Here is a 22,932-nt window from a genome sequence, read left to right on the forward strand (position 1 = left end):
CACTAACCTTACATACATTTTGTGCATCTTCCAAGAACTCAATGTTAATGCTGTTCATGTGATGTTCAAGAAACTCTAAATAGAAAATTAAATGCTAAGGAATAAGACTGTCTTGAGTTTCAAGGATTACCAACCATTGCAACATCTAAAAATGTTTATAAATGCATGATTTGGATAAACTTCAGAAACAGACAAAGCTAATCAACAGTTCAGAAGTAAAACAATTGGTTACCTATGGGAGAAGGGAGAGCGTAGTGATTGGGGATGGACACAAAATGCTTTTAAAGGGCTGGTAATGTTCTAGTTCTTGACCTAAGTGGTCATTAGGCAGTAACTTTCTAGAATCCGTTAGCACTATTAGGTATTAGACTACTTTTCTTAACTGTTCAAATTATTACTCTTTCCTAACAGCTGTACAACCTTATGTTTACCATTTTAAACCCCAAACAGAAGGCTTTCAACAAGATATATTATTCTACTTCAGGTAAATATTACTAATACTCTCACTGAAAAGAAAACTATAAATTCCAGTTTTATTTCTAATTTACTCATTCCTAAGAAAAGCAGAATTTAGGTTACCTTTTGTGACAGCTGAAGAGTCTTCTTTTTTCTCCCAATTACATAAAGATTTCTTTCTTCTTCACCTTTCTCTATTCTGAAGTCTTCCAATTTCCTGCAAAGTTAGTTATCCAGTTATATTAGTTACTAAATTGATGGATAAGTAGAGGATATCAACAGGGAAAAGTAATCACTCTGATTCTAGAAATCATAAGTTTAAATACTTTTTAAATTAATATAGGAAATACCTAAAGTTATAGCATAACTTAAGTCAAGTTGTATTTTATGTTAGAAATTTAATATGAATAAAAATAAAATCTCAGTAGTAGCTAGGAAGGCCTATTTTTCATATTTTACACAGAAATTGTTATTTGTATTTTGATTGGTTCTAGTAGGACCAACTTTAACAGGATCTCTCAAATTAGCTACTCAAAATGTCCCTGTAATTTTCCAAGATTGCAATGCCTTTCTCAAATGAACGGGTAGGAGCAGAATCCTCCTCCAAACTACTCAAAATGAATGTTTTATAATTTGTAGAAAACCGATGATTTGTAGAATAGCAATGTTAGTACTTCTAATCACCTACATTTTACTTGCATGATATAAAAGAAACATTATAATGTTACTGTGACCAATTTCAAAGCAAGGGACCTTCTACCATGAGGAAGGTACTGACAGATTATTATTTTCCTTCCCCATGGTTAAGAGAATGAATGAATGTCTTCATTCTCCAATCTGAACATTATTAACACACAGCTTTGTTTCTGTTCACTTTTTTAAAACCTCACCAGAAAAAGACTCAAAACTGACATCTTGGTCATGCTCCAAGATATAACTGGACACTCAAATGAGTACAAGCACAAATGCTGTAAGGGCAAAAACTGATTTCTAAGGAAACCACCTTTTTCTCAAGCTTCATCTACAGCCCATGCTCAAAATACAGTGAAACATTATTCTATCCACAGGGAAATTCTAAATTAGACTCAACCCTTCACAAGTTGTCAATTTCACCACTTTTATGTGTATTCAAGAAATTATATGAGGCTTCTCACCTGCAGCCAAATGAAACTCCTACCACATATTTGTTTTGATAAAACACTACATACCATTCATTCTCAATCAATAATAAAACAACGGAACTATCTAGGCTGCAAAAGTATCACCTGTAAGTACAATTACAAGCCTAATGAATTGCCAGTGTCACTCAGCTATGAAAAGTGGTATTATAGAAGATTTTAGAATGAACAGAATTTCTACCATTATTGGATAAAGACAAATGATCTGCCTGAAAAATAGCCCCAAATGGAATTTCTCTACTAGGAAGCAACACAGTGTGCTCATCTTTCTGCACAAAAGGGTTATCTATCTTCTCACTTCTACCTACTACCTAAATTTTTCAGTATGGATACAAACTCCTTTTATAGGCAGAAAACAAAGTTTTCGTTTCTCTTGATCCTTATCAAATGACACTCTAATCTCACATGACATTTGCCATTGTTCTCCACTATAAGGGCTGTTGTCAGGGGCACTGACCACTATTCTATCACTCTGCATCTCCTTCATAAACTCTCACTGTATGTGCAGAATACAGTAGTAGAAAGAGCAGTGCTCTTCTTTGAAAAAATTATTTTGTGGCAGACAGCTGACTCTCAAAATCCATTCTCCCTTTCTTCCTTAGAAACAATCTCAATTTTTATCTAGGCTCTATGTTGCCCTACATGGAAACTATTACCTAGCCTCTTCTGTAGCTTCATATGGCCATACGACGACATTCTAGTCAATGAGTTATAAGCAGAAATATCACGTGGGGTCATTAAGGCTGCTTAAATAAAGGAATCTGCCTTCTGTCTTTCCTCTTCCTTCTTCTGGTCTAAATCTCAGCATCCATCACAAATGCTATCTTGGACTTTGAGCTGACCTTAGGATTAAAAGCCACACTCTAAGATGAAGACCAGAAACAAAGGCACCAGAACCATGATGCCAAAGGCACCAGTAGCCTTAAACTACTTCCAGTCTTCCTTTCTGTTAAGGGAACAGATGCTTGTTCCACGTTTTAGGGACCAACTCTTCAGGTCTTTCACTCCTGATATCTGTTTACTTCCCATGGTTTTGACAACAAAAAGTATCCAGAAATGACACTTCCTGTTCTAACAACTATACAGCTCAGACACAACTGTAAGGCTCAATTATAGCATTCTACATAAACGATGATGATTTGCTATATTTCTCATCCCAATTTCACATTTTGCTTTTCACTATTTTATTATATATTTCAAATACCTCAAATTCACTGTACAATTTATAAGTATTATGCAATATTATTCTACCAATCACTGAAACTCTTGCTAATAAACACATGAAGGAGATACTTTTTCAAAATTATCTTCAAAGTATTAATTATTATGAGACACAGATATGATAAAATAGTGAAAATATTTTAGATATTAATGAAAAACAGTACTTGCTGCCTCTACTTCAGCAACTCAGTACCAGAAAGACCCTACTGCCTGGGCTATAATTATGAAACATTATTTCTCACTAAAAGAAAATGGGGCTGCTTAAGAGAAAAGTCTAATTCCAAGTCTAGGTCAAGAAATTCACAACACAAACCTATGACATCTTGCGGTGCCTAACAGCAAGGACAGAATGGAAGGCTACTACGATCATTTCAAAAGGACTAGGAAGCCAATTTGAAGAGACCCGGGTCAGATAAAGGAAAATTTAAATATCAATAAGGAATATCAGAATAAGCTAAATCACAGCAGTATGATTTATACAGTGGAAAACACAAACACACACAAACTGGGCCATTACTAAAAGATGAAAGAGAATAAATCTTTATTTTGAAGGCAAATATGTCAAGTAATCAAGCATCTATCCTGTCTTATATATACAAACTATACTACTGAATTATCAAATATTAGACTTGGGAAAATTTCTTTTTTAGAAATATTCAAAGTAGTAAATGAAGACTTCATAGAGTTGAAATATCACTATTTTTATAATCCCTAATGAAATAATGAGTCTAAGCAGTGAGCACCAATGCCTGCTAGAATCACGAAAAATACAGATTTTAAGAGCTTTCCAACAAAATTATTCCTAATGTACAAATGAAGTTTTACAAAAGAACTAAAAACCTTTATGACATGAGATGATCTGAAACTGAAACACTAAGATACAGTTTTACTGAAAATTGTTTATAAAATATAATAATGGCATTATAGTTGTATTTTAAGATAATCCCTTATCATTTAAAATTTATACTCACATATTTTGGACAAAATGATGTAGATGAAACGAGGTTGGTTATAAAAAAATTTACCATAGTAAAGAGTTAGAGAACAAGTTTGACATTTTCTTGCCACAATTAAAAGACTCCAACCTATTACTAAAATATATTTATATGATTATTTGTACCACTAACGGATTAAGATATGTAAATAATCATACAGATATATTTTCATAGATTAAAAACAATGTAAATAGATATCCTAAAACAAACCTAAATATGCCTAGTGGTACCTCTGGTACAACCACTCTCCGTTTCCAGGCCTGCAGGTCTCGCTCTGTAGCAATCTGACTACGGGGAGCGTTCTGGTGCATCTGACGAACACCTTCAACTTGTCCGCTCCGACGCAGACCAATATTTGGAGGGGACTGGATATCTAAGCTTAGTCTTCTAAAACCTAGGAAAAAATGATCAAGAAATGATTCTAAAACAAAGTTCAATCTATATGCATTTAACATGTAATAAGCATATACATTCCTTCTGAAACACAAACCAAAAATAAAAATCTACAGAAAAAAGTCTGAAAAATCTTCATGTGACTGAGATCAAAACATAGACTAGAGAACAAACATTAACTACTAACCTCAATTTCCATTTTTACCAGACTTTCTGAAATTTTTTAATGTGCAGGCATTTTCTATTACATTATATTTACATTCCTAAAAACCTTGCCTTCTTCAAAAGTGCACATTAAAAGCACATCTTTTTGGAGAAATTAGCATTGAAGATAGACTCCTCAAACTGCAGTGGCTTTATAACAAGAGCTCTAACAACATTGACTGCAACCTCCGAGATAATATAATCAATCCAAGCCACTCAGGCAGACAGTAGCCAGAGCGGGTATTAAACATTCACAAAACTGCCAAGTGGGGAAATGCTGGCAGCACTCAAATTGAAGCTGGGCAAGTGGGTGACAGGGCAACTCAGACAACAGTGAGCTCTGAGCCTGTGCAGGGCTGATCAGGCGAGCAGTGGAAGCAAGGCAACCTCCCAGGAGGTGCAAGTCATAGAATATGCAGACCTGTCTGAGGGAGAAGGGAGTCCTAGACTTCCTTCAAACACAGGGAAAAGGGCTCCTGCTACAAATGCACCAGAGAAATTAGGGGGCTATATCCTTTCCTGCTGGAGGCTATAAAATTCTACTCAAGCCACGCCAGCTCTCCTGGCCTAGGGTAAAATCCACATAAGTAAAATAACTTCTGCATTCTTCTATTCTGCATTCTGTTTACCAATCAAATGAACCACTCTGCATCAAATTGGTTAAACTACTAAAATGGCATTAAACATTTATATTAAGATGTACTGATGTTTAAGAAAATAATTTTGAATGGAGAACTACAAACGAATTCTAGAACTTTCCATCAAGATGGAGGCATAGGTAAACATGGCTCACCTCCTCACATAACATCTAAATCATAACTAAACTATAGAACAACCATCATTCAGAACCATCAGAAATAAGGCCTCTGTCCTATACCAGGTGCACATCTACAAATGAGAAATAGATCCCCCCAAAGCCAATCCCCCAAAAACCCAATGATCCAAACCCCACAAAGAAGGTAAGGTAAAGTACAAACTGTTCCTGGTGGAACCTGCATATTTCAATGCCACCTTCTACCAACACTACCCTATATACAGTTACTACCTGTCTTTGGGGTAGCCTGATTTTTACATCATTTTTTTCTTACCAGTAAAAGGCAATCTGTCAGATATTTAATTCAATGTTTTATGAGACTTCTGAAACAGCTAAGACCATAGACTAAACAAATATTTCACTGAAAAAAAGGGCCTGATGGTTGGTGATAAACCTGGGAAACTTACAGAATCATTTAAACCATTCTGGAATGAAAAGCCCTCATCATTCCCACTGATAATTTCCTACTAGAGACGAACTCGAAATCCAAAATAATACATAATAATATATAATAAATACAGATACATGACAATATAAAATTAGGCTATCCAAAGAACTTCAGACAATAAGAAATATATACTATAAAATAACTTATAAAGAAAAAAGAAAATATGGCCAAAAAATTCAACTTCATTAGTGAATTTTTTAAATTTCAAATTATGATTGCATTACCATTTGACACCCATCTGAATGCCAAAAATCAAGAAACCCACCAAATATCAGAGAAATTAACCAATAGCACCCTTCATATATATCCTACAACCACTGTGGACAAGTCTGGCATAATATATCTATATGCAACAATTTCACTCTAAGATTAATATTTAAAAGAAAATCCTTCAAATGTAAACAAGACCCATACAGGACTATTAATATTATTTCTCTTCATGATTACCAAAATGTCAAAACTACCCAAAAGCCCGAGAGAATGTATAAATTAGATATAGTCATACAAGGAGTAATACACAACTGTCAAACTGAACCTGATGCAACAGTGGAGCAATCTTAAGATATAACATCATGTGAAAAAAGTAAGTCTCACATGAGCATATACAACCTAATAATCTTTTTACATAGTTTGAAAACAAATGCTTTCTAGTAATACATATACAAATGTATTTTAATATATTTTAAAAAGGCAAAGAAAGGACCAAAATGAGATTTGAAATAATTGCATAAACAGATGTAGGTCATCAACATGATTTAAAACAAATAAAAGAGAACCTTATGTAAACAACTGGTAAGAATAGGTCATAAACAAAGGACTGACAGACCCAATTCTGAGCAGCTAGGATCCAAAACAATAAAACACATTAAAAAAGTAAAATTTAAAGCAAAAATCACTGAATTTAAAGTGAGGTTTTAAAGAGAATCAATAGAACTTCTAGACTTAATAGCCACTGCAAACAAAAATCGAAAGACCGCTCACCTGGCAGACCAGATTAAGAGTGACAGGGCAGAGACACGTGTGAAGACACTGTCCAGAGGACAGCACTGAGTAACAGAGACACAGGAAATAGAGTAAACTTGGCATTGGCAAATACATGTTAAAGTTTCCTTCTACAAACAAAAGCATACCTTTACTACCTATAAATTAATTTGTCCAAAGTAGCTTTCTTTGAAGCAAATTATTTTGCCATTACAAAATAAAAATTAAAAGTCTACATAAAAGAAAAAGCAAATTCACAGACAGACAAGTAGAAAGACTGGCCAAAAAAGAAGGTATTGAAATTCATGGCCAAGTGGCCATGCAGGTATGGTATGACCAATATTATCTTTGTGGCACTGCTGGGATTTTATGGCATTTGAGATGTTTCTCAAAGCTTCTCTAATAATCTTCCATAGTTATCTCTCCAAGAGTGACTTTTCATTTACATAACAATTATCGGCCTCCTCTAGATTATTTCCACTACTAATGTATTTACTATTATATTCTCCAATATCAAGTACTTGGCCCTGAAAATTCACTTCAAGCCTCCTAATTCACAAAACACAACCAGTGCTCTACCCAATTCAGTTTTCCTTAATTCCTCACCCAAGGACATTTTTCTTATTGCTTTCAGAGAGAGAGGAAGGGAGAGGAACACCAATGAGAGAAGCACTGATCGGTTGCTGCCCAGACCTGAATGGCGACTGGTGCCGCAACAGGGATTGGCCCCTGGACTGGGAATCCTTTGCATCCAGGGATTGCACGTGCCTGCGCCCAGACCAGGGACTGAACCCACAACCTAGGTATATGCCCAGACCGGGCTACAAACCCAAAACCTTTCCGTTAGGAGGTGATGCTCCAACCAACTGAGCCACATCGGCCAGGTCCCAATTAAATTCAGTTTTTAAAAAATTGTAAGTGTTTAAAGCAAGGAAAACCTAGAACTGTAGTTTTCCTTTATAAAACCTTTCACAGTACCTGAAAATCAAATGTCCATTTCTCAGCACATCAACTCTACATCTAATAAAGCTATCCAAACTAGTACTTAAATTATAAAAAAAACACTGCTTTAGTTTTTCTTTTCACATAACGTGTAACTGACAATGACTTCATTTACTCTTCAATTTCAATCCAGCCATATTAAGGCAAAACATATCTAACATATTTATTACCTCTTCGTGGTGTTTCTTCCCCATTTGGAAGTCCATTTGGACTAGTGTCCTGACCAGCTCCCATTCTCTGATCTTGCTGCTGTTGCAACTGTCTTATCATCCCATCAAGAACACTGGATTCTGGGCTTCCTTCGCCACTATCATTAGTTTGTAGGCTTATAATTTGTTCAATTACCTCTCCATCACCTGCAAATTCAATGAATGAAGATAAAATCATAATCCATATATAAACAGGAAAAAAACTTCCAGGAGGCTACAATTAAAATTACGTTAGCAATTGTCAGAGTTCCTATTTTATAAAAAAAAAGATATCCTATACATTCATAACTAAGTCAGACAAGACCTTCCTTTAGAAAATAATAAATGCCACAGAAACCTCAGTAGAGCCTTTGAAACCCCAGCAAGTGAGCACATGGAAACACATTTCAGTGAAAATTTTATTCTGCTAGTTCACACTAACCCACACCCCTCATTTATACAAAACATGCCTCATTAAATTAAAATCTTATTGCCAAAGGTCCCTCTCACTAGAACACGGCAACATGCGCGATTCATGAGGGAGAAAAAGCAGTGGCATGTCTTCTCTACTGTTTAAAAAGAAATTTTTACGGGGGAGTATACCTCTTTAACCTTCAGCAAACCATGTAACTCTGGCTGTCCCCCCTCTCCAGCACCCTGAGACAGCAGGAGCCTTTGGGGGAGGTAGCTACACATGCCTCTCCCACTAAGCTTAAGTTTCTCCCCCACCCTGAGATATGCTTTTAGCATAGCCAATACCCATAATTCTTACCTCAAGTACAAAATCAGATAGTTTTAAGTGTCTTTTCTTCATTTTTCAAATAATACATTTTCAGAGCTATTTGATAGGTTCAGAATAAGTGGTAATGAATAAAAGTGTTCGGTAGCTGTGAGGCAGGAGAAAGCATAGGAAGAACTCGGAGACTGCAATACTGCTACTGGCCAGCATCTAGCATTCTGGTTGCCAGGAAACGCCTTTACCATGTTAGGTAAATTAGGCATTTACCTAATACCTAATTAGGTAAAAGGCATTTACCTAATCTACCAATTAGGTAGATTAAGTAGTAAACCAAGGCAGCGAGGAAGGAGACATGTCTCACATGCTAACTCAGCTGTCCTGAGCCTGGTCCAATAATATTGCCAGGTGTGCCAACATCACAAGAAACACTATGTTAGCAAGAAGAAGGGAAGTCCTTGAAATTCTATATAGCATTTCCACTGTCTGGGAAAGAAAGCCTTGAAACTGTGCTTTCATCCCAAGGCCTGGAATGTGGGAGAGGGTTCATGGTGCCCAAAGGAGTTCATAAAACAACTTCGGTTAATTGTCTACATCTGGTCACTATCTGTGTTATGAGGGAGTCCCTGATGTTTACAGAAAGAGCCCATAAATAACTATGGAAAGTGCCCCAATTTTAATTAACTGCCTCCTGTCACATATTTGTTTCACAGGAAGATGAATAAACGGAGTCTGGAGCAAGGCAAGGATTCGGGCTAACAGACCCCCACACATACCTGAGTTTGGGTAGTCACATTCCCCCAGGAAAGCTGGCACCACATTTACCCATTAACCAATATGTAACTTTTTTTCTCCGATCCCACCAACTATATAAGTCCTCAAAACAAAGAGCTCTCTCTAGGGAGCTTGGGGCGCTCTTGACACTCTTGGCTCCCTCGCCACTGGGCCTCTGGCCACCCAGCCTCAGGCTGCCTGGGGGCTGCCACCCTGGGTCTTTAGCTGCTCTTTTGCCACCTTGCTTTGCCCTGAAACTTTCCCTTTCACCCCCTACTCTACCCAGTCCTGTTCTCTTCCATGAGAACGGGTCACTAATAAACTGATTACATGCTAATAGATTTGCTGATCTGTAATTCTTTACATGCATCAGCAAGAAGAACCAGGTCTCTCCCGTCAACAGTTGTGGATCTGGAAATTCATCAAAACATTAACATTTTCGTGTGAAATATTCTTTACATAGCCCTCCCACCATAAAATGCATCTTCTTTGAACATAATATATAACACAGACCAGCCCCTCACCAACTTTTAAGCAAAACCCTAACTGAAATTAGTTAGCAAATTAAGCAAAAGAAATGCAAAGATTTAATTCACTTTCATATAACAGACCCAGAAACTGAAAAATGTCATTCACTATATCAACAACAACAAAAAATACTTCCATCCTACTAAGTTAATTCCCTTATAGCTCACTGATAACACTTCCATTTCACTATGGAAATCAATGAGGAACTTACAAGAGCTGAATGTCATTAATTGTCTGTAGATTCACTTAGTATCACTAAATAACCTACAATTAATCTTAGTATCACTAAAATTTTTTTAAGATTTTATTTATTTATTTTTAGAGAGATGGGAAAGGAGCCCTGGCTGGTGCAGCTCAGTGGATTGAGCGCGGGCTGTGAACCAAAGTGTCACAGGTTCCATTCCCAGTCAGGGTACATGCCTGGGTTGCAGGCCATGACCCCCAGCAACCGCACATTGATGTTTCTCTCTTTCTCCCTCTCTAAAAAATAAATAAATAAAGTCTTAAAAAAAAGAAAAGAAAATATCTTTGTTCTTAGAAAATAGACTGAAGTACTTAGGAGTAAATAAACATGAGGTTCTGAACTTGAGCCTCAAGTGAATCAAAACAATTCTATCTAGAGATAAATGATAAAACAATTATTACAAACTATTAACTGGTGAATTTGAAAGTATAGGAGTTCTTTGTATTTTTCTTTACATTTTTCAAATAAAGTAGCTTTGTTTTTTGTTTTAAAAAAAAAAGACTGTACTTACTTGTTGCCACATAGCCTAGCTGTGGAACCAAATGTTCATCTGCAGAATTTTCTCGGCCTGGTACTAATCTCTGGTACTTAGTTGGATGAGGATTTCCATCTACATCTACTAAGAATGGTGGAGGCATAAGGTGAGGAGCCTGCTGAGTTTGTTCATCTAAGACATAATTATTAGAATCTCTAATCAGAGGTCGATAGTCAGTATGGAAGAACATCTGATCAGGAATCTAGAAAAGGCAAGTTAAAAACAAAAAAAAGGGAAGGAAGTTTACATGTTGATACTTGATACTATGAGGTGTATACATGTTAGAAGAAAAATATTAAGCAGTTAATTATAATCAGAAAAGACAAGGAAATATAACACAACTAACCTATTTTCAAAATATCCTTCGTAACTACTTATTTTACATGCTGTAAAAAACATTTAATGTTTCTGCCGGTGAACGCTGCTGAGTAAGCACTGTGGAAGCTCCCTGTCCCACGGTCGTCACGTCCAAGTCAGTCTCCTAAGGAGCCAGAACAGCCACGACAGCTCTGTATCAGAGGTCTGAGCTCTGGGCGGCAGATGGGAGCCCGGGGAAGCATTCTGGGCAATGGAGCACGCTCACAGGCTGTGTGGCGATGAGCGGTCCAAGCACCACGCCCGTCAGAGGCTCTGGGTTTGTCACATAGGCCACGGTGGAGGAGGCGGGTGCAGCCGTGAGTGCAAGGCCACGCAAGGTGGACAGAAGAGTTGCGGAACCAAAGAGGGCTGTCTCAAGAGAAGATTCTTAAAGACCAGGTGCCCATTTAACTGTGAAAAAGATTTCCGTCGGTGGTATTAGAGAAGACGCTGAAGAACATCACCTGAGAGACTATTTTGAACAGTAAGGGAAAACTACAAAGTGACTGAAATGACGACTGACCGAAGCAGTGGTAAAGAGAGGCTTCGCTTTTGTAAACTTTGATGACCGTGACCCTGTAGACAAGAGTGTGGTTCAGAAATACGATACTGTACATGGCCACAACTGAGAGGTAAGGAAAGCCCTATCTAAGCAAGAGGTGGCTAATGCTTCATCCAGCCAAAGAGGTCGAAGTGGTTCTAGAAACTTCAGAGGTGGTCGTGGAGGTGGTTTTAGTGGGAATGACAACTGTGGTCGGGGAGGAAACTTCAGTGGTCAAGGTGGCTTTGGTGATAGCCATGGTGGTGGTGGTTATGGTGGAAGTGGGGATGGCTATAATGGATTTGGCAATGATGGAAGCAATTTTGGAGGTGGAGGAAGCTACAATGATTTTGGCAATTACAACAATCAATCTTCAAATTCTGGACCCAGGAAAGGAGGAAACTTGGGAGATGGCGGCTCTGGCCCCTATGGTGGTGGAGGCAATACTCTGCCAAACCACAAAACCAAAGTGGCTATGGTGGTTCCAGCAGCAGCAGTATGGCAGTGGCAGAAGGTTTTAATTACTGCCAGGAAACGAAGCTTAGCAGGAGAGGAGAGCCAGAGAAGTGACCGGGAAACTACAGGTTACAACAGATTTGTGAACTCAGCCAAGCACAGTGATGGCAGGGCCTAGCTGCTACACAGAACACATGTTTTAGACAATACTCATAAGAATGGGCAAAAAACTCGAGGACTGTATTTGTGACTAGTTGTATAACAGGTCATTTTAGTTTCTGTTCTGTGGAAAGTGTAAAGCATTCCAACAAAGGGTTTTTAATGTAGTTTTTTTTTTCTTTTTGCACCCATGCTGTTGATTGCTAAATGTAATAGTCTGATCATGATGCTGAATAAATGTCTCTTTTTTAAAAAAAGTTAAAATAACCTTTTCATATGGCTTGCTGCATCCAAACCCAAATATCAGAAGGTGCCCATGAGAGTCTGTACAGGCGAAATGCTGTCCATCCTGTGAAAACTTACAGTCAAATACAGCTCCATGCCCTTGTCCTTCAATCTAGGAAACACAGAGGGAAAAAGCCTCATTCATGAGTTCAATAAAAGTCTGGCACATGCTAACCATAGAAAAAGGAATAAAGTTATGACCAAGTTTATGCAACTGTTTTTGCTGTATCAACTGTTTTCACTGTTGCTGCCCTGCTACAATATAACAATTCAGGTAAATAAATTTAAAAACAGACTTTTCACTAACCATGTCAATTTACATCTTCAGTAAAGAAAATTCACTTTTAGATACCACTACCCTTGAAGAAATTTTGAAAGATCTAAGAATCAGTTTTCAAAATGATTAAATGAATCCAAAATGAGGGCTTCTTTTCAGACAAATAGATGACAAGCACCTTCAGAAACTTTTATTTTAATACATAATAAAGGGCTATTGACTGATAGCCTACAAGGTAAATAATTAAAAATTAATATAGTATTTATAACTAAAAATCAATACTTTCCTAGAGTTTAAACTTTCTACTAAGATTGAGTGACCACCATGTAAAATTTATATTGCTGCACAGTCTCAAGTTGTGTATAATCACTATAATTTTGCCAATTTAAACACAGATATTCACAATACACACAAAGCTAAATGGATGACTTCTGAAAATCTCTCCCTCGGTTACACAGAGAATTTCATGTACATGTGTATATAGGGTTGTCAGATATTTATTAGGCATTAAATACCCTGATTTTTAGAAATACAAACTGCCAAAACATGCAGAGCTGTTTTTGGCTAAACTTTTTAATCTAGATAATTGGAACAAATGCAAGCATGCATGAAGATATAGCAGGCTTCACTTACCATATTAAAATAATGTTTCACCTTGGTACCTTTTGTAACATCCCATATAAATATGCTGCCATCATGTCCTGCAGATAACATAATTCTGGAATCAAAGGGATGTGTCTCCAAAACAAATACTTCATCAGCATGTCCCTTCATTCAACAAAGTCATATAGTTAAGGAGGGTTTGCAATTTATAAGTTCCTAATTAAAAACTCACATTTGCATAGTGTATAAAGGCTTTTAAAAATGTATTTGAAAAAAATGTATTTGACAGTAATTTTTACCAGTATATATATATATATAAACTTCTATTTACTTGATAATATAAATAAAAGAAACATGTTTAGCCCTGGCTGGTGTGGCTCAGTGGATTGAGTGCTGGCCTGAGACCCAAAGGGTCGCTGGTTCAATTCCCAGTCAAGGTACATTCCTATATTGTGGGCCAGGTCCCCAGTAGGGGGTGTGCAAGAGGCAACAAGACACTGATGTTTCTCTCCCTCTCTCCCTCCTTTCCTCTCTCTCTAAAAATAAATAAAATCTTAAAAAAAAGAAACATGTTTAATATATTAATTTCACAGCTTTAAAAATAAAATTATATATCAAAAAAATCTTAGTTTGTTATATTGGGTAAGAACTACCTACCAGTAAGTTATGAAGCAATTGTCCAGTATAAGAATTCCATACTTTGAGGACATGATCATTCACAGCTGTGACAACAATGCTATCATTCTGATTCCAAGCTATCATTGTTACTTTGGGTTTCATGAATCTTTCTTCTTCAGAAGTTAAGTCCCTAAAAAAAAACACAACACACACACAATGTGTAAATATACCTGGATGGTAGGCTATACAATGTAAACAATCCCTCATCTATACAAAAGTAACTAAAGTAATCCAGTTCACATGCTTACCTTACCAACTCTATAGAAGGTTGGTCATACCTAACCTATAACAGATAATCTATATAAACAGATTAGGGATGATTCAGAAGCAGTTCAGAGACTAAATTAAGGCAGATTTCAGGATACCACTGCTACTCATAAAAGCAAAACTTTTTCTCTCTACCTCTTTTCTCTTAAACCCCAGCCCTAATAGTAATACTTTCAACTGATTCTCTCTCCACAAAGAACAAGAAATTTTAGGAAGACAAAAGAAACAATTTATCTTCATATTCCCAACGTCTAGAAAAGTGCCTGACACAGACACACAATTTGGTGAACTGTGACACTGTACTCATCTCTTTATGCTTCCCTACAGATGGTTCCTGTGGGTGCCATGGTGAGAATAGCCTCGGATACCTATGTCTGCAATGCTTTGCAGCAGACACCCTTTATAAGAGTGAGATGTAAAGTTTCTCTGTAAAATACAGTCAGCAGTAAATGGTGGGAGGGTGAGGAAAAGCCTAAGGGCTTCTGAAATCACCTAACATATTCTGAGAACTACAAACATGTACTAAACATTTTCATTAAAGAAAACAGCTATAAAATATGGAATAAGTGTTATGTAATAGCTACCGATGTAAACACAATGGAACACAGACAAGAGAATAATTCTAACTAGACAGGGCAGGGGAAAAGTATTAACATAAAAGAGGGGAAATATAAGAAGACTAAGACTCCACGCTCCCCTTTAAACTAAACGGTATTCCCTATTAATAACCTGGAATTTACTAACAGACCTATTACAGTTCATCAAGTTGAATAGGCAAGATTAGAACACTAAAACTAATATTATATATCCATCAATTCTTACATACAGAAAACTCTGTTTTTGAAGATTTGTAAGAAGTAAAACTTTAAATGAAAAAGAACATTCCCACCATGAAAAAATTACAGGAAAAGTTCCCTCCGTGAAAAGACTATGGGAGCAAGAAAACTAAGCAGTTTTCAGTCTCATTTTTAAAATTTTTATTCCAGTGTTTACACTGATGTTCCCATTTTGCTAATAAAGCAATCATCCATAAGTGAATACGGTTCCAAATTATCTTCACTCCCATTCCCCTTCATAATCTCAGTTAACAGTACTCATTTTCACACTAAGATTCTTTTGAGGATACAGGTGTAACATTTTTAAATAATGATAAAGATCCATTTATGGCCTTCTGGCCAAGATGGAGGCATAGGTAGACACACTGTGCCTCCTCACACAACCAAGATAGGGACAACAACAATTTAGAAATAGAATAATAACCAGAACTGACAGATAACTGAACTGTATGAAAGTTGGACAACCAAGGAATTAAAATAGACACGTTCATCCAGACCGGTAGGAGGGGTGGAGTCAGGCAGCTGGAGGGAGAGGGGTGGCATGGCACAAAGAGCATTGGGACCCGGCTCGTAAGACCGCAGCGGGCGGACCCTGGGTGCACTCGTGACAGCAGGCAAACCCTGGCCGAGGGGTGGCAACTGGCAGACCCAGGGAGGCGGCAATAGTGAAGCAAAAGCACTGTGCACAACCCAGGATCCCAACGCTGGGAAATAGAGCCTCGGGGCACTGACTGAAAACACCTGTGGGGGTTGAGGCGCAGGGAGAGACTCCCAGCCTCACAGGAGAGGTCGCTGGAAAGACCCACGGGGTGCACAAGCCCACTCACACAGGAATCAGCACCAGAGAGGTCCAGTTTGCTTGGGGGAAGTGGTAGAAGGGACTGAAGTCCACGGAGAGCAGAGCAAGCACTATTGTTCCCTCTTGGACCCCGCTCCCACATACAGCATCACAACCCAGCAACTGGGTTGCCCCGCCCTGGAGAACACCTAAGGCTCTGCCCCTCAATATGTAACAGGCATGACCAACCCGCCCCCCGCCAAAAAATGGCTCAAACGGAAGAACAAATCAAAGCCCCAGAGCCAATACTTTTAAGTGACCAAGAGATAGCCAACCTATCAGATGCACAGTCCAAAGCACTGGTTATCAGGATGCCCACAGAACTGGTTGATTTCAGTCACAAATTAGATGAAAAAATGAAGGCTACACTAAGTGAAATGAAGAAAAATGCACAGAGAACCAATAGTGATGGAAAGAAAACTGGGTCTCAAATCAATGGAGTGGACCAGAAGGAAGAAAACAACATACAATCAGAAAAGAATGAAGAAATAAGAATTCAAAAAAATGAGGGGAGGCTTAGAAACCTCCAGGACATCTTGAAACGTTCCAACATCCAAATTATAGGGGTACCAGAAGCAGAGGAAGAGCAACAAGTGGAAAACTTATTTGAAAAAATAATGAAGGAGAACTTCCCTAATCTGGCAAAGGAAATAGACTTCCAGGAAGTCCAGGAAGCTCAGAGAGTCCCAAAGAAGTTGGACCCAAGGAGGAACACACCAAAGCACATCATAATTACATCACCCAAGGTAAAAAATGAAGGAGAGAATTCTAGAAGCAGCAAGAGATAAGGGGACAGTAACCTACAAAGGAGTTCCCATCAGGCTGTCAGCTGATTTCTCAAAAGAGACCTTGCAAGCAAGAAGGGGCTGGAAAGAAGTATTCAAAGTCATGAAAGGCAAGGACCTCCATCCAAGATTGCTCTATCCAGCAAAGCTTTTATATAGAATGGAAGGGCAGATAAAGTGCTTCTCAGATAAGGTCAAGTTAAAGGAATTCATCATCCCCAAGCCCTTATTTTATGAAATGTTAAAGGGACTTATCTAAGAAAAGAAGATAAAGAAAAAACATGTATTGTAAAAGGACAGCAAACTCACAGTTATTAACAACCACACCTAAAACAAAAACAAACAAAGCAAACAACTAGAACAGGAACAGAACCACAGAAATGGAGATCACATGGAGGGACAGCAACAGGGGAGGGGGAGGAGGAGAGGGGGGGAAAAGGTACAGAGAATAAGTAGCATATATGGTAGGTAGAAAATAGACAGAGGGCAAGAATAGCATGGGAAATGTAGAAGCTGAAGAACTTAATGACACATGGACATGAACTAAAGGGGGGGAATGTGGGTGGGAGAGGGTGTGCAGGGTAGAGGGGAGTGAAGGGGGAAATGGGACAGCTGTAATAGCATAACCAATAAAATATATTTTTTAAAAAAGAAGGTATAGGAGGGATAAATGGTAATGGAAAGAATACAATAAAAAATAATGTTAAAAATAATGTTAAAATAAAGTCACTACAATATACTACATCTACAAAAAAAGATCTATTTATGAACAAGGATTGTCAGATTTCTAGTATATAGTCCTTCTGTCCTCTACCACAGATCATCCCACAAAAATATTAAGATCAATTTAGTTTGAAACCAAGTACTACTGTTTGAGCCACAGCACAGATTATGAGTTAATTTCTCTTACAATTATTGAAAATAGAGCAGACATGAGGATTTCCATAAGACAAATGTGTAACATTTCTCAGAAAAACTGGTATGAAAAAGTATAAAGTAAGCCTTGGACATAAACTGTAAACTAAAATGTATAACTTTAGATTTCTATTACAGTGTAACCGAAGTAGTGTTTTCACTGGGCAAAAGAATACTGATATGCCAATGCTGGACCAGGCAGCATGCCAGCATCTTTTGTCCTATCATTTAAAAAATAATAGGTGGGTTTAAGTATAACCAATAATACTTAAAGGTGGGTTGTTTCATTTTCCAGATGATGAAACAGACTATGATGTTTTCAAAAGTATACAGGTATAAACAATCTAAGTAGTATCTGAGCAAAAGTCTGATTTGAAACATGTGCTCTTTCCACCACCTGTACTGCCTCCCAATACAAACAAAAGAAGGCAATGCATTTCAAATTAGTAATATTTACCCTGGGAAGTACTAAACTTACCAATGAGATGCTAAAAAGAAGTGTGAAAGTTTGAAGTGTTGGGGGAGGGAGACAGAAGGACAAACTTGCCTCCAAAGCCATTTTATAAGCCAAAATTTCAGCGTGCAAAAAACCCTCACCCATTGGACCACAACTTTCTCCCCTCAACAATAAACTATGCATCCTTTCTTCATTAGACTTAGCCAGAGCCCATTTTTAAAATATTCCAAAAAATCCTATCTACAGAAAAGTAAATTTCTCACATTTGAATGCCTGAGTTATTTTTATAATTTTTTAAAGTGTAGGTGGTTTTAAATACAACACCTAAGAGGAAGTCAATGCTTTGAGAAACAGTAGAATACGTTGTTCTTTGCTATGTAAATGTTAAGAATAAATGCTTTTGGCTAGATGAGATTTACATGTCTTTCAGACACACAGGAGGTAGCCATTTACTTCATTTTTTAATAGTTTATTTTTTTAGATTTATTTATTTTTAGAGAGAGGGGAAGGGAAGGAGAGGGAGAGAAACATCAATGTGTGAGACATACATCTACTGGTTGCCTCTCACACACCCCAACCGGGGACCTGGCCCGCAACCCAGGCATGTGCCCTGGCTGGGAATCAAACTGGCGACTTTTTGGTTCACAGCCCAGCACTCAATCCACTGTGCCACACCAGCCAGGGCTAATAGTTCCTTTTTTATTGTATTTTTTTCCCATATCATTCATCCTCCTTTATACCCTCTTCCACCTCCACCCACTCCCATCCTCCTGCCATTCCCTTCTATTATGGTTTTCATAACAGGGGGTGGGGCTCCAGTCCCCCGAACAAAGCAATCAACCAACCAGGAAAAACCAAGAACTTATGCTGTACCATACTTAAAACAAACCATCTCAACTTACCCTGAGATTCTGGTAGCCATATCCAATAAAATGCTTCTCCATTCTAACTGCTCAAATCTCCAAATCCGTGCTGTTCCATCTCTGCTACCACTTAAAAACCTTAAAACATTCAAAAAAGATGTATATTCACACACATGCGAACAGCTACAGTTAAAATCACAAGCAAAAAAAAAAAATGTAATGTAGCTGTCCTGACTGCAGGTAAATCTACAGGTGTTAAGTGAAAAGTCAGAGAATTAGGGTATATCTAAATGGAAACAATCTGGTTTGTTATAATTTGCCTGGTTCTGTGAAATAAAGCATCCTTCAAACTCAATCAATAGCTTGTCAAATAGATTAGTTTTCACAAGACAATAATAGCACCTGGGAGAGGTGGAAAATAGGAAGAATTCAAGATGTGGGGAAATTACTATAGTAAGAATAAAACTTCCATTCTAAGCACCTTAACTCTAAACTCAAATTAATTCATGCTGGCCACTGTGTAAAAATAATCTTTTAACAGTGTTAGAAACTGCAGATTAGAAAAGGCAACTGAGAGACATTGGGAATCACAAAAAAAGATTTAAGTGATAATTCCACTTCAGGATACAGCACAGTAGTTGATGAGAAAAGACTTAACTATTCAAACATAAGAAGTTTCACATAATTTTTCTGTAAATCAAAAATTCAGCTGATTTGAGCTAAAGGAGACCTACATTTGGTCACAGGAGACACAGAAACCACAACTCTAAAACCTTGTATTTCATGTGTTTCCCACTGCTCCAGGCACTTTTCATTCAATTAATATACTCCTTACTAACACACACCTGCAGTGTACAAGGCCACACATTAGCTGTGCTGATATGAAGCACTTATATATGCCTAAAAACACGTACAAATACAAACACACTTACCGGTCCCCATTGTTACAAAATTGGATACTGTCAACTTTATCCTAAATCAGGAAGAAAAAAAAACCACAAAAGTCATCACTTAAATAGTTTGTAAACAAAGAAACAAAAAACAGGTTGAGAGCTAGAACATTTGGTTTAGAACAAGAAATTTGCACTTGTGCTGCTTAGTCTTGTTATTCAAACACAGATTACACATTTAAGTGCAAAGAATCTATTAACCTAACAGGACTCTTGTCTCAAAGACATATGCAGTAAAATATTTGTATAAAAATTGATACATTTGTAAAGCGATCAAAATATAAAGGTTTAAACAGCTGAAAACAAGGCTAAATATGCATGTTTTATGATTATTTATATCCAAAAAGGTTTTTTTTCTTTTAAAGTGATTCAAACCTATGTTTATCAAATAACCTCACAAAACTGCATTTAGGAGAAAACATGACCTGACCACTAACCAGTATTCCAGACCACCAAGTTATATATCTTACCCCACGTGAGGTAGCACTCTGATTTCACAAGCTTGGTTAAGATAAACTGGCCCACCTGAACCTAACCTACCCAAATCAACTGTCATAATCAAGATTTTGAACTTAAAGCTAAAATAACCATTGGGAAATAGCAGCACTGTCAAGGTGCTACCTGAGTTGTCAATATCCTTCACCTTTAAATGCAATTCCTCCTATAATTAAGTTAAAATTAGAATCCATATCAATTTCTGTTAACAGTATTTTACTATATGCCAACAGGAATAGTATTTAAATTAACCTATAGAATTTTAAAACGTGAATACTTACAGTGTGGCTTTCAAGTTCTGCAATTTTTTCAGGTGCTTCAAAACCCAAAAAATACATTCTGATTACATGATCAGTACTGCCAGTGGCCAGAAACATACCACCTGAAATAAAATGTGAAGGGTTAAAAAATCCACTTTATAACAAGTATCTGCACAAACTAAATTTCTGTATTAAAGCTAGAGCTCTTATTACAAAAGTTTATCTCAACACATCCATTTTCCAATTCACTATATCAAGACATGTTAAAATTAATATAATGTAGTGTGATATTAGGTTTATAGTAATATATTTGTCCTTTGTCCCTGTTCATGGCACAGAGCTCCTAAAACCTTCGGAATTTCCTGAGCAATAAAGGCGTCTTGATAGTCATAGCAAACCCATTTCAATCACACCAGAGTTTATAATAACAAAGTGACTTTAAGAAAGCATTCTGTGGGGAGTGGGGGAGGGTGCTTGACTGCCAGGGGAACCAACCATGTGAACAGAGGACTGAAACTTTCAGTCCAACCTCTGGGGAGGGAGAAAGAAGTTACTATATTTTTTTCAGACCATAAGACGCACCCGGGTTTTAGAAGAGAAAAATCGGAAAAAAAAATTTTGAAGCAAAGAATATGGTGAAATATTTAATAACAAATAACATAGTATTTCACCAATGTAAACGTAAAGAGAACTGAACAGCAGCATTAACAACCATTATTCCTTCCAAATTGGGGCGGGGGGCGGGGGGTGCGTATCATAGTCCAAAAAATATGGTAATCAATCCCCATGGCCAGTGATTCACTCAATCATTCCTACGTAAGCAAGCCTCCATAAAAACCCAGAAAGATTTCAGAGAACTTCAAAGGAGTCTGTGGAAACCTCCAATCTAACAGTCAATAGGTCAGAAGCACAGGTGACAACCTGGTCTGAAGCTTGAGGTGGAGGGAGGGAGAATCATGTAGGAATGAGCCCTGAACCTGTGGTGTCTCTCACTATTCTCTAGGTAAATAGTGTCAGAACTGGGTTCAATTGTAGGACACCCAGATGGTGGGGACACCCAAAGAATTATTTGGTGGGGCTGGGGAAAAAATCTGATGGGGTTTCAATTTTTTTAAATATATTTTTTAAGATTTTATTTATTTATTTTTAGAGAGGGAAGGGAAGAAGAAAGAAAGAGAGAGAGAAACATCAATGTGAGGTTGCTGGGGACCATGGAGTGCAACCCAGGCATGTGCCCTGACTGGGAATCGAACCTGCGATGCTTTGGTTTGCAGCCCGTACTCAATCCACTGAGCTACGCCAGCCAGGCTGGGTTTTAATTTTTAAAAGTTAATTCAATCTGGAAATGTTCACTGCTGCCCTCTGCTTTATGAGTGGTGGCAGTAAGTGCTGCTGCTCTAAAAATGCTGGGCAGAAGGGGCTCTGCTCTCTAGACGACTCCTCATACCTAAACCTAGCCATGGAATATGAAGTTCACTTGAAGTTTTCAGGCTTTTACAAGGAAAAAATCCTTGACCTCTCCTAAACAGAAAGGTTAGCGTGTGAGTTAACTATGCAAGAAAAGAACATGGGGAATAATTTCACCAAGATGTGTGGAAAACAAATTTAAACTACAAAAAAATATATGCAGGTTAGCTTGCTAAAAGAAAATCACAGTCTTGGTACAGCATAACATCCGGGGCACGTGCACGGGAACTGCTGGTGTGAACACTTTGAGCCTCCTGTTGGCCCGCTGTCTCTTCTATCACTGACTGATTACTAATCAAAATTAAAAAAAGGCAGAATAAAGGAGTGAAAGAGAAAAAAAAAGGCCAATAAAATGAACATCACAGATTAAACCTAATAAAATGAACGTAAGTAACTATCTATCAATAATGCAGTCACTCAATAAATGCTAAAATAAAAGAAAAGAAGTACTTACCAACACTAAAAGAAGAACAAAGCATCTGAACACCTGGTCTAGGCTTTTCAGTAAACTTCAAGGGACGTGGACTTTAAAAGATGTTTTAAAATACATTAGTTTTACAATTAACATGATTTAAATATTGATTTTAAGCTAGCATATTTAAATATCATGTTATTTCTATAGTGCTTCCCAGTACACCAAACATTTCCACATATGCTATTCCAGCTGGATGGACTGTTAGAAAACCGTCTAACTCCCATCTTCATACCAACCCTGCTACACAGAAAGCGCAGGCCTACTAACTCCC

At 37.5% G+C, this 22,932-nt stretch overlaps 1 protein-coding gene across 3 annotated transcripts in view; it reads right to left on the reverse strand.

Annotated features, from left to right (window-relative positions):
• Nucleotides 1-22,932, reverse strand: part of BRWD1 (bromodomain and WD repeat domain containing 1) — a 102,430-nt gene that overhangs the window by 54,652 nt on the left and 24,846 nt on the right. For all 3 annotated transcript variants that reach the window (XM_028504547.2, XM_036017440.1, XM_028504548.2), the window contains exons 10-20: nucleotides 22,641-22,711; nucleotides 20,741-20,841; nucleotides 19,947-19,987; nucleotides 19,054-19,152; nucleotides 14,033-14,183; nucleotides 13,406-13,540; nucleotides 12,479-12,607; nucleotides 10,674-10,899; nucleotides 7,863-8,048; nucleotides 4,061-4,244; nucleotides 580-673 (exon numbers count right to left, since the gene is read on the reverse strand). In XM_028504547.2, the coding sequence (XP_028360348.1) occupies nucleotides 580-673; nucleotides 4,061-4,244; nucleotides 7,863-8,048; nucleotides 10,674-10,899; nucleotides 12,479-12,607; nucleotides 13,406-13,540; nucleotides 14,033-14,183; nucleotides 19,054-19,152; nucleotides 19,947-19,987; nucleotides 20,741-20,841; nucleotides 22,641-22,711 (1,417 nt within the window). The remainder of the gene's footprint in view (nucleotides 1-579; nucleotides 674-4,060; nucleotides 4,245-7,862; nucleotides 8,049-10,673; nucleotides 10,900-12,478; nucleotides 12,608-13,405; nucleotides 13,541-14,032; nucleotides 14,184-19,053; nucleotides 19,153-19,946; nucleotides 19,988-20,740; nucleotides 20,842-22,640; nucleotides 22,712-22,932) is intronic.

This window comes from Phyllostomus discolor, chromosome 2 (genome assembly GCF_004126475.2).
Source record: "Phyllostomus discolor isolate MPI-MPIP mPhyDis1 chromosome 2, mPhyDis1.pri.v3, whole genome shotgun sequence".
NCBI classification, from domain to species: Eukaryota; Metazoa; Chordata; class Mammalia; order Chiroptera; family Phyllostomidae; genus Phyllostomus; species Phyllostomus discolor.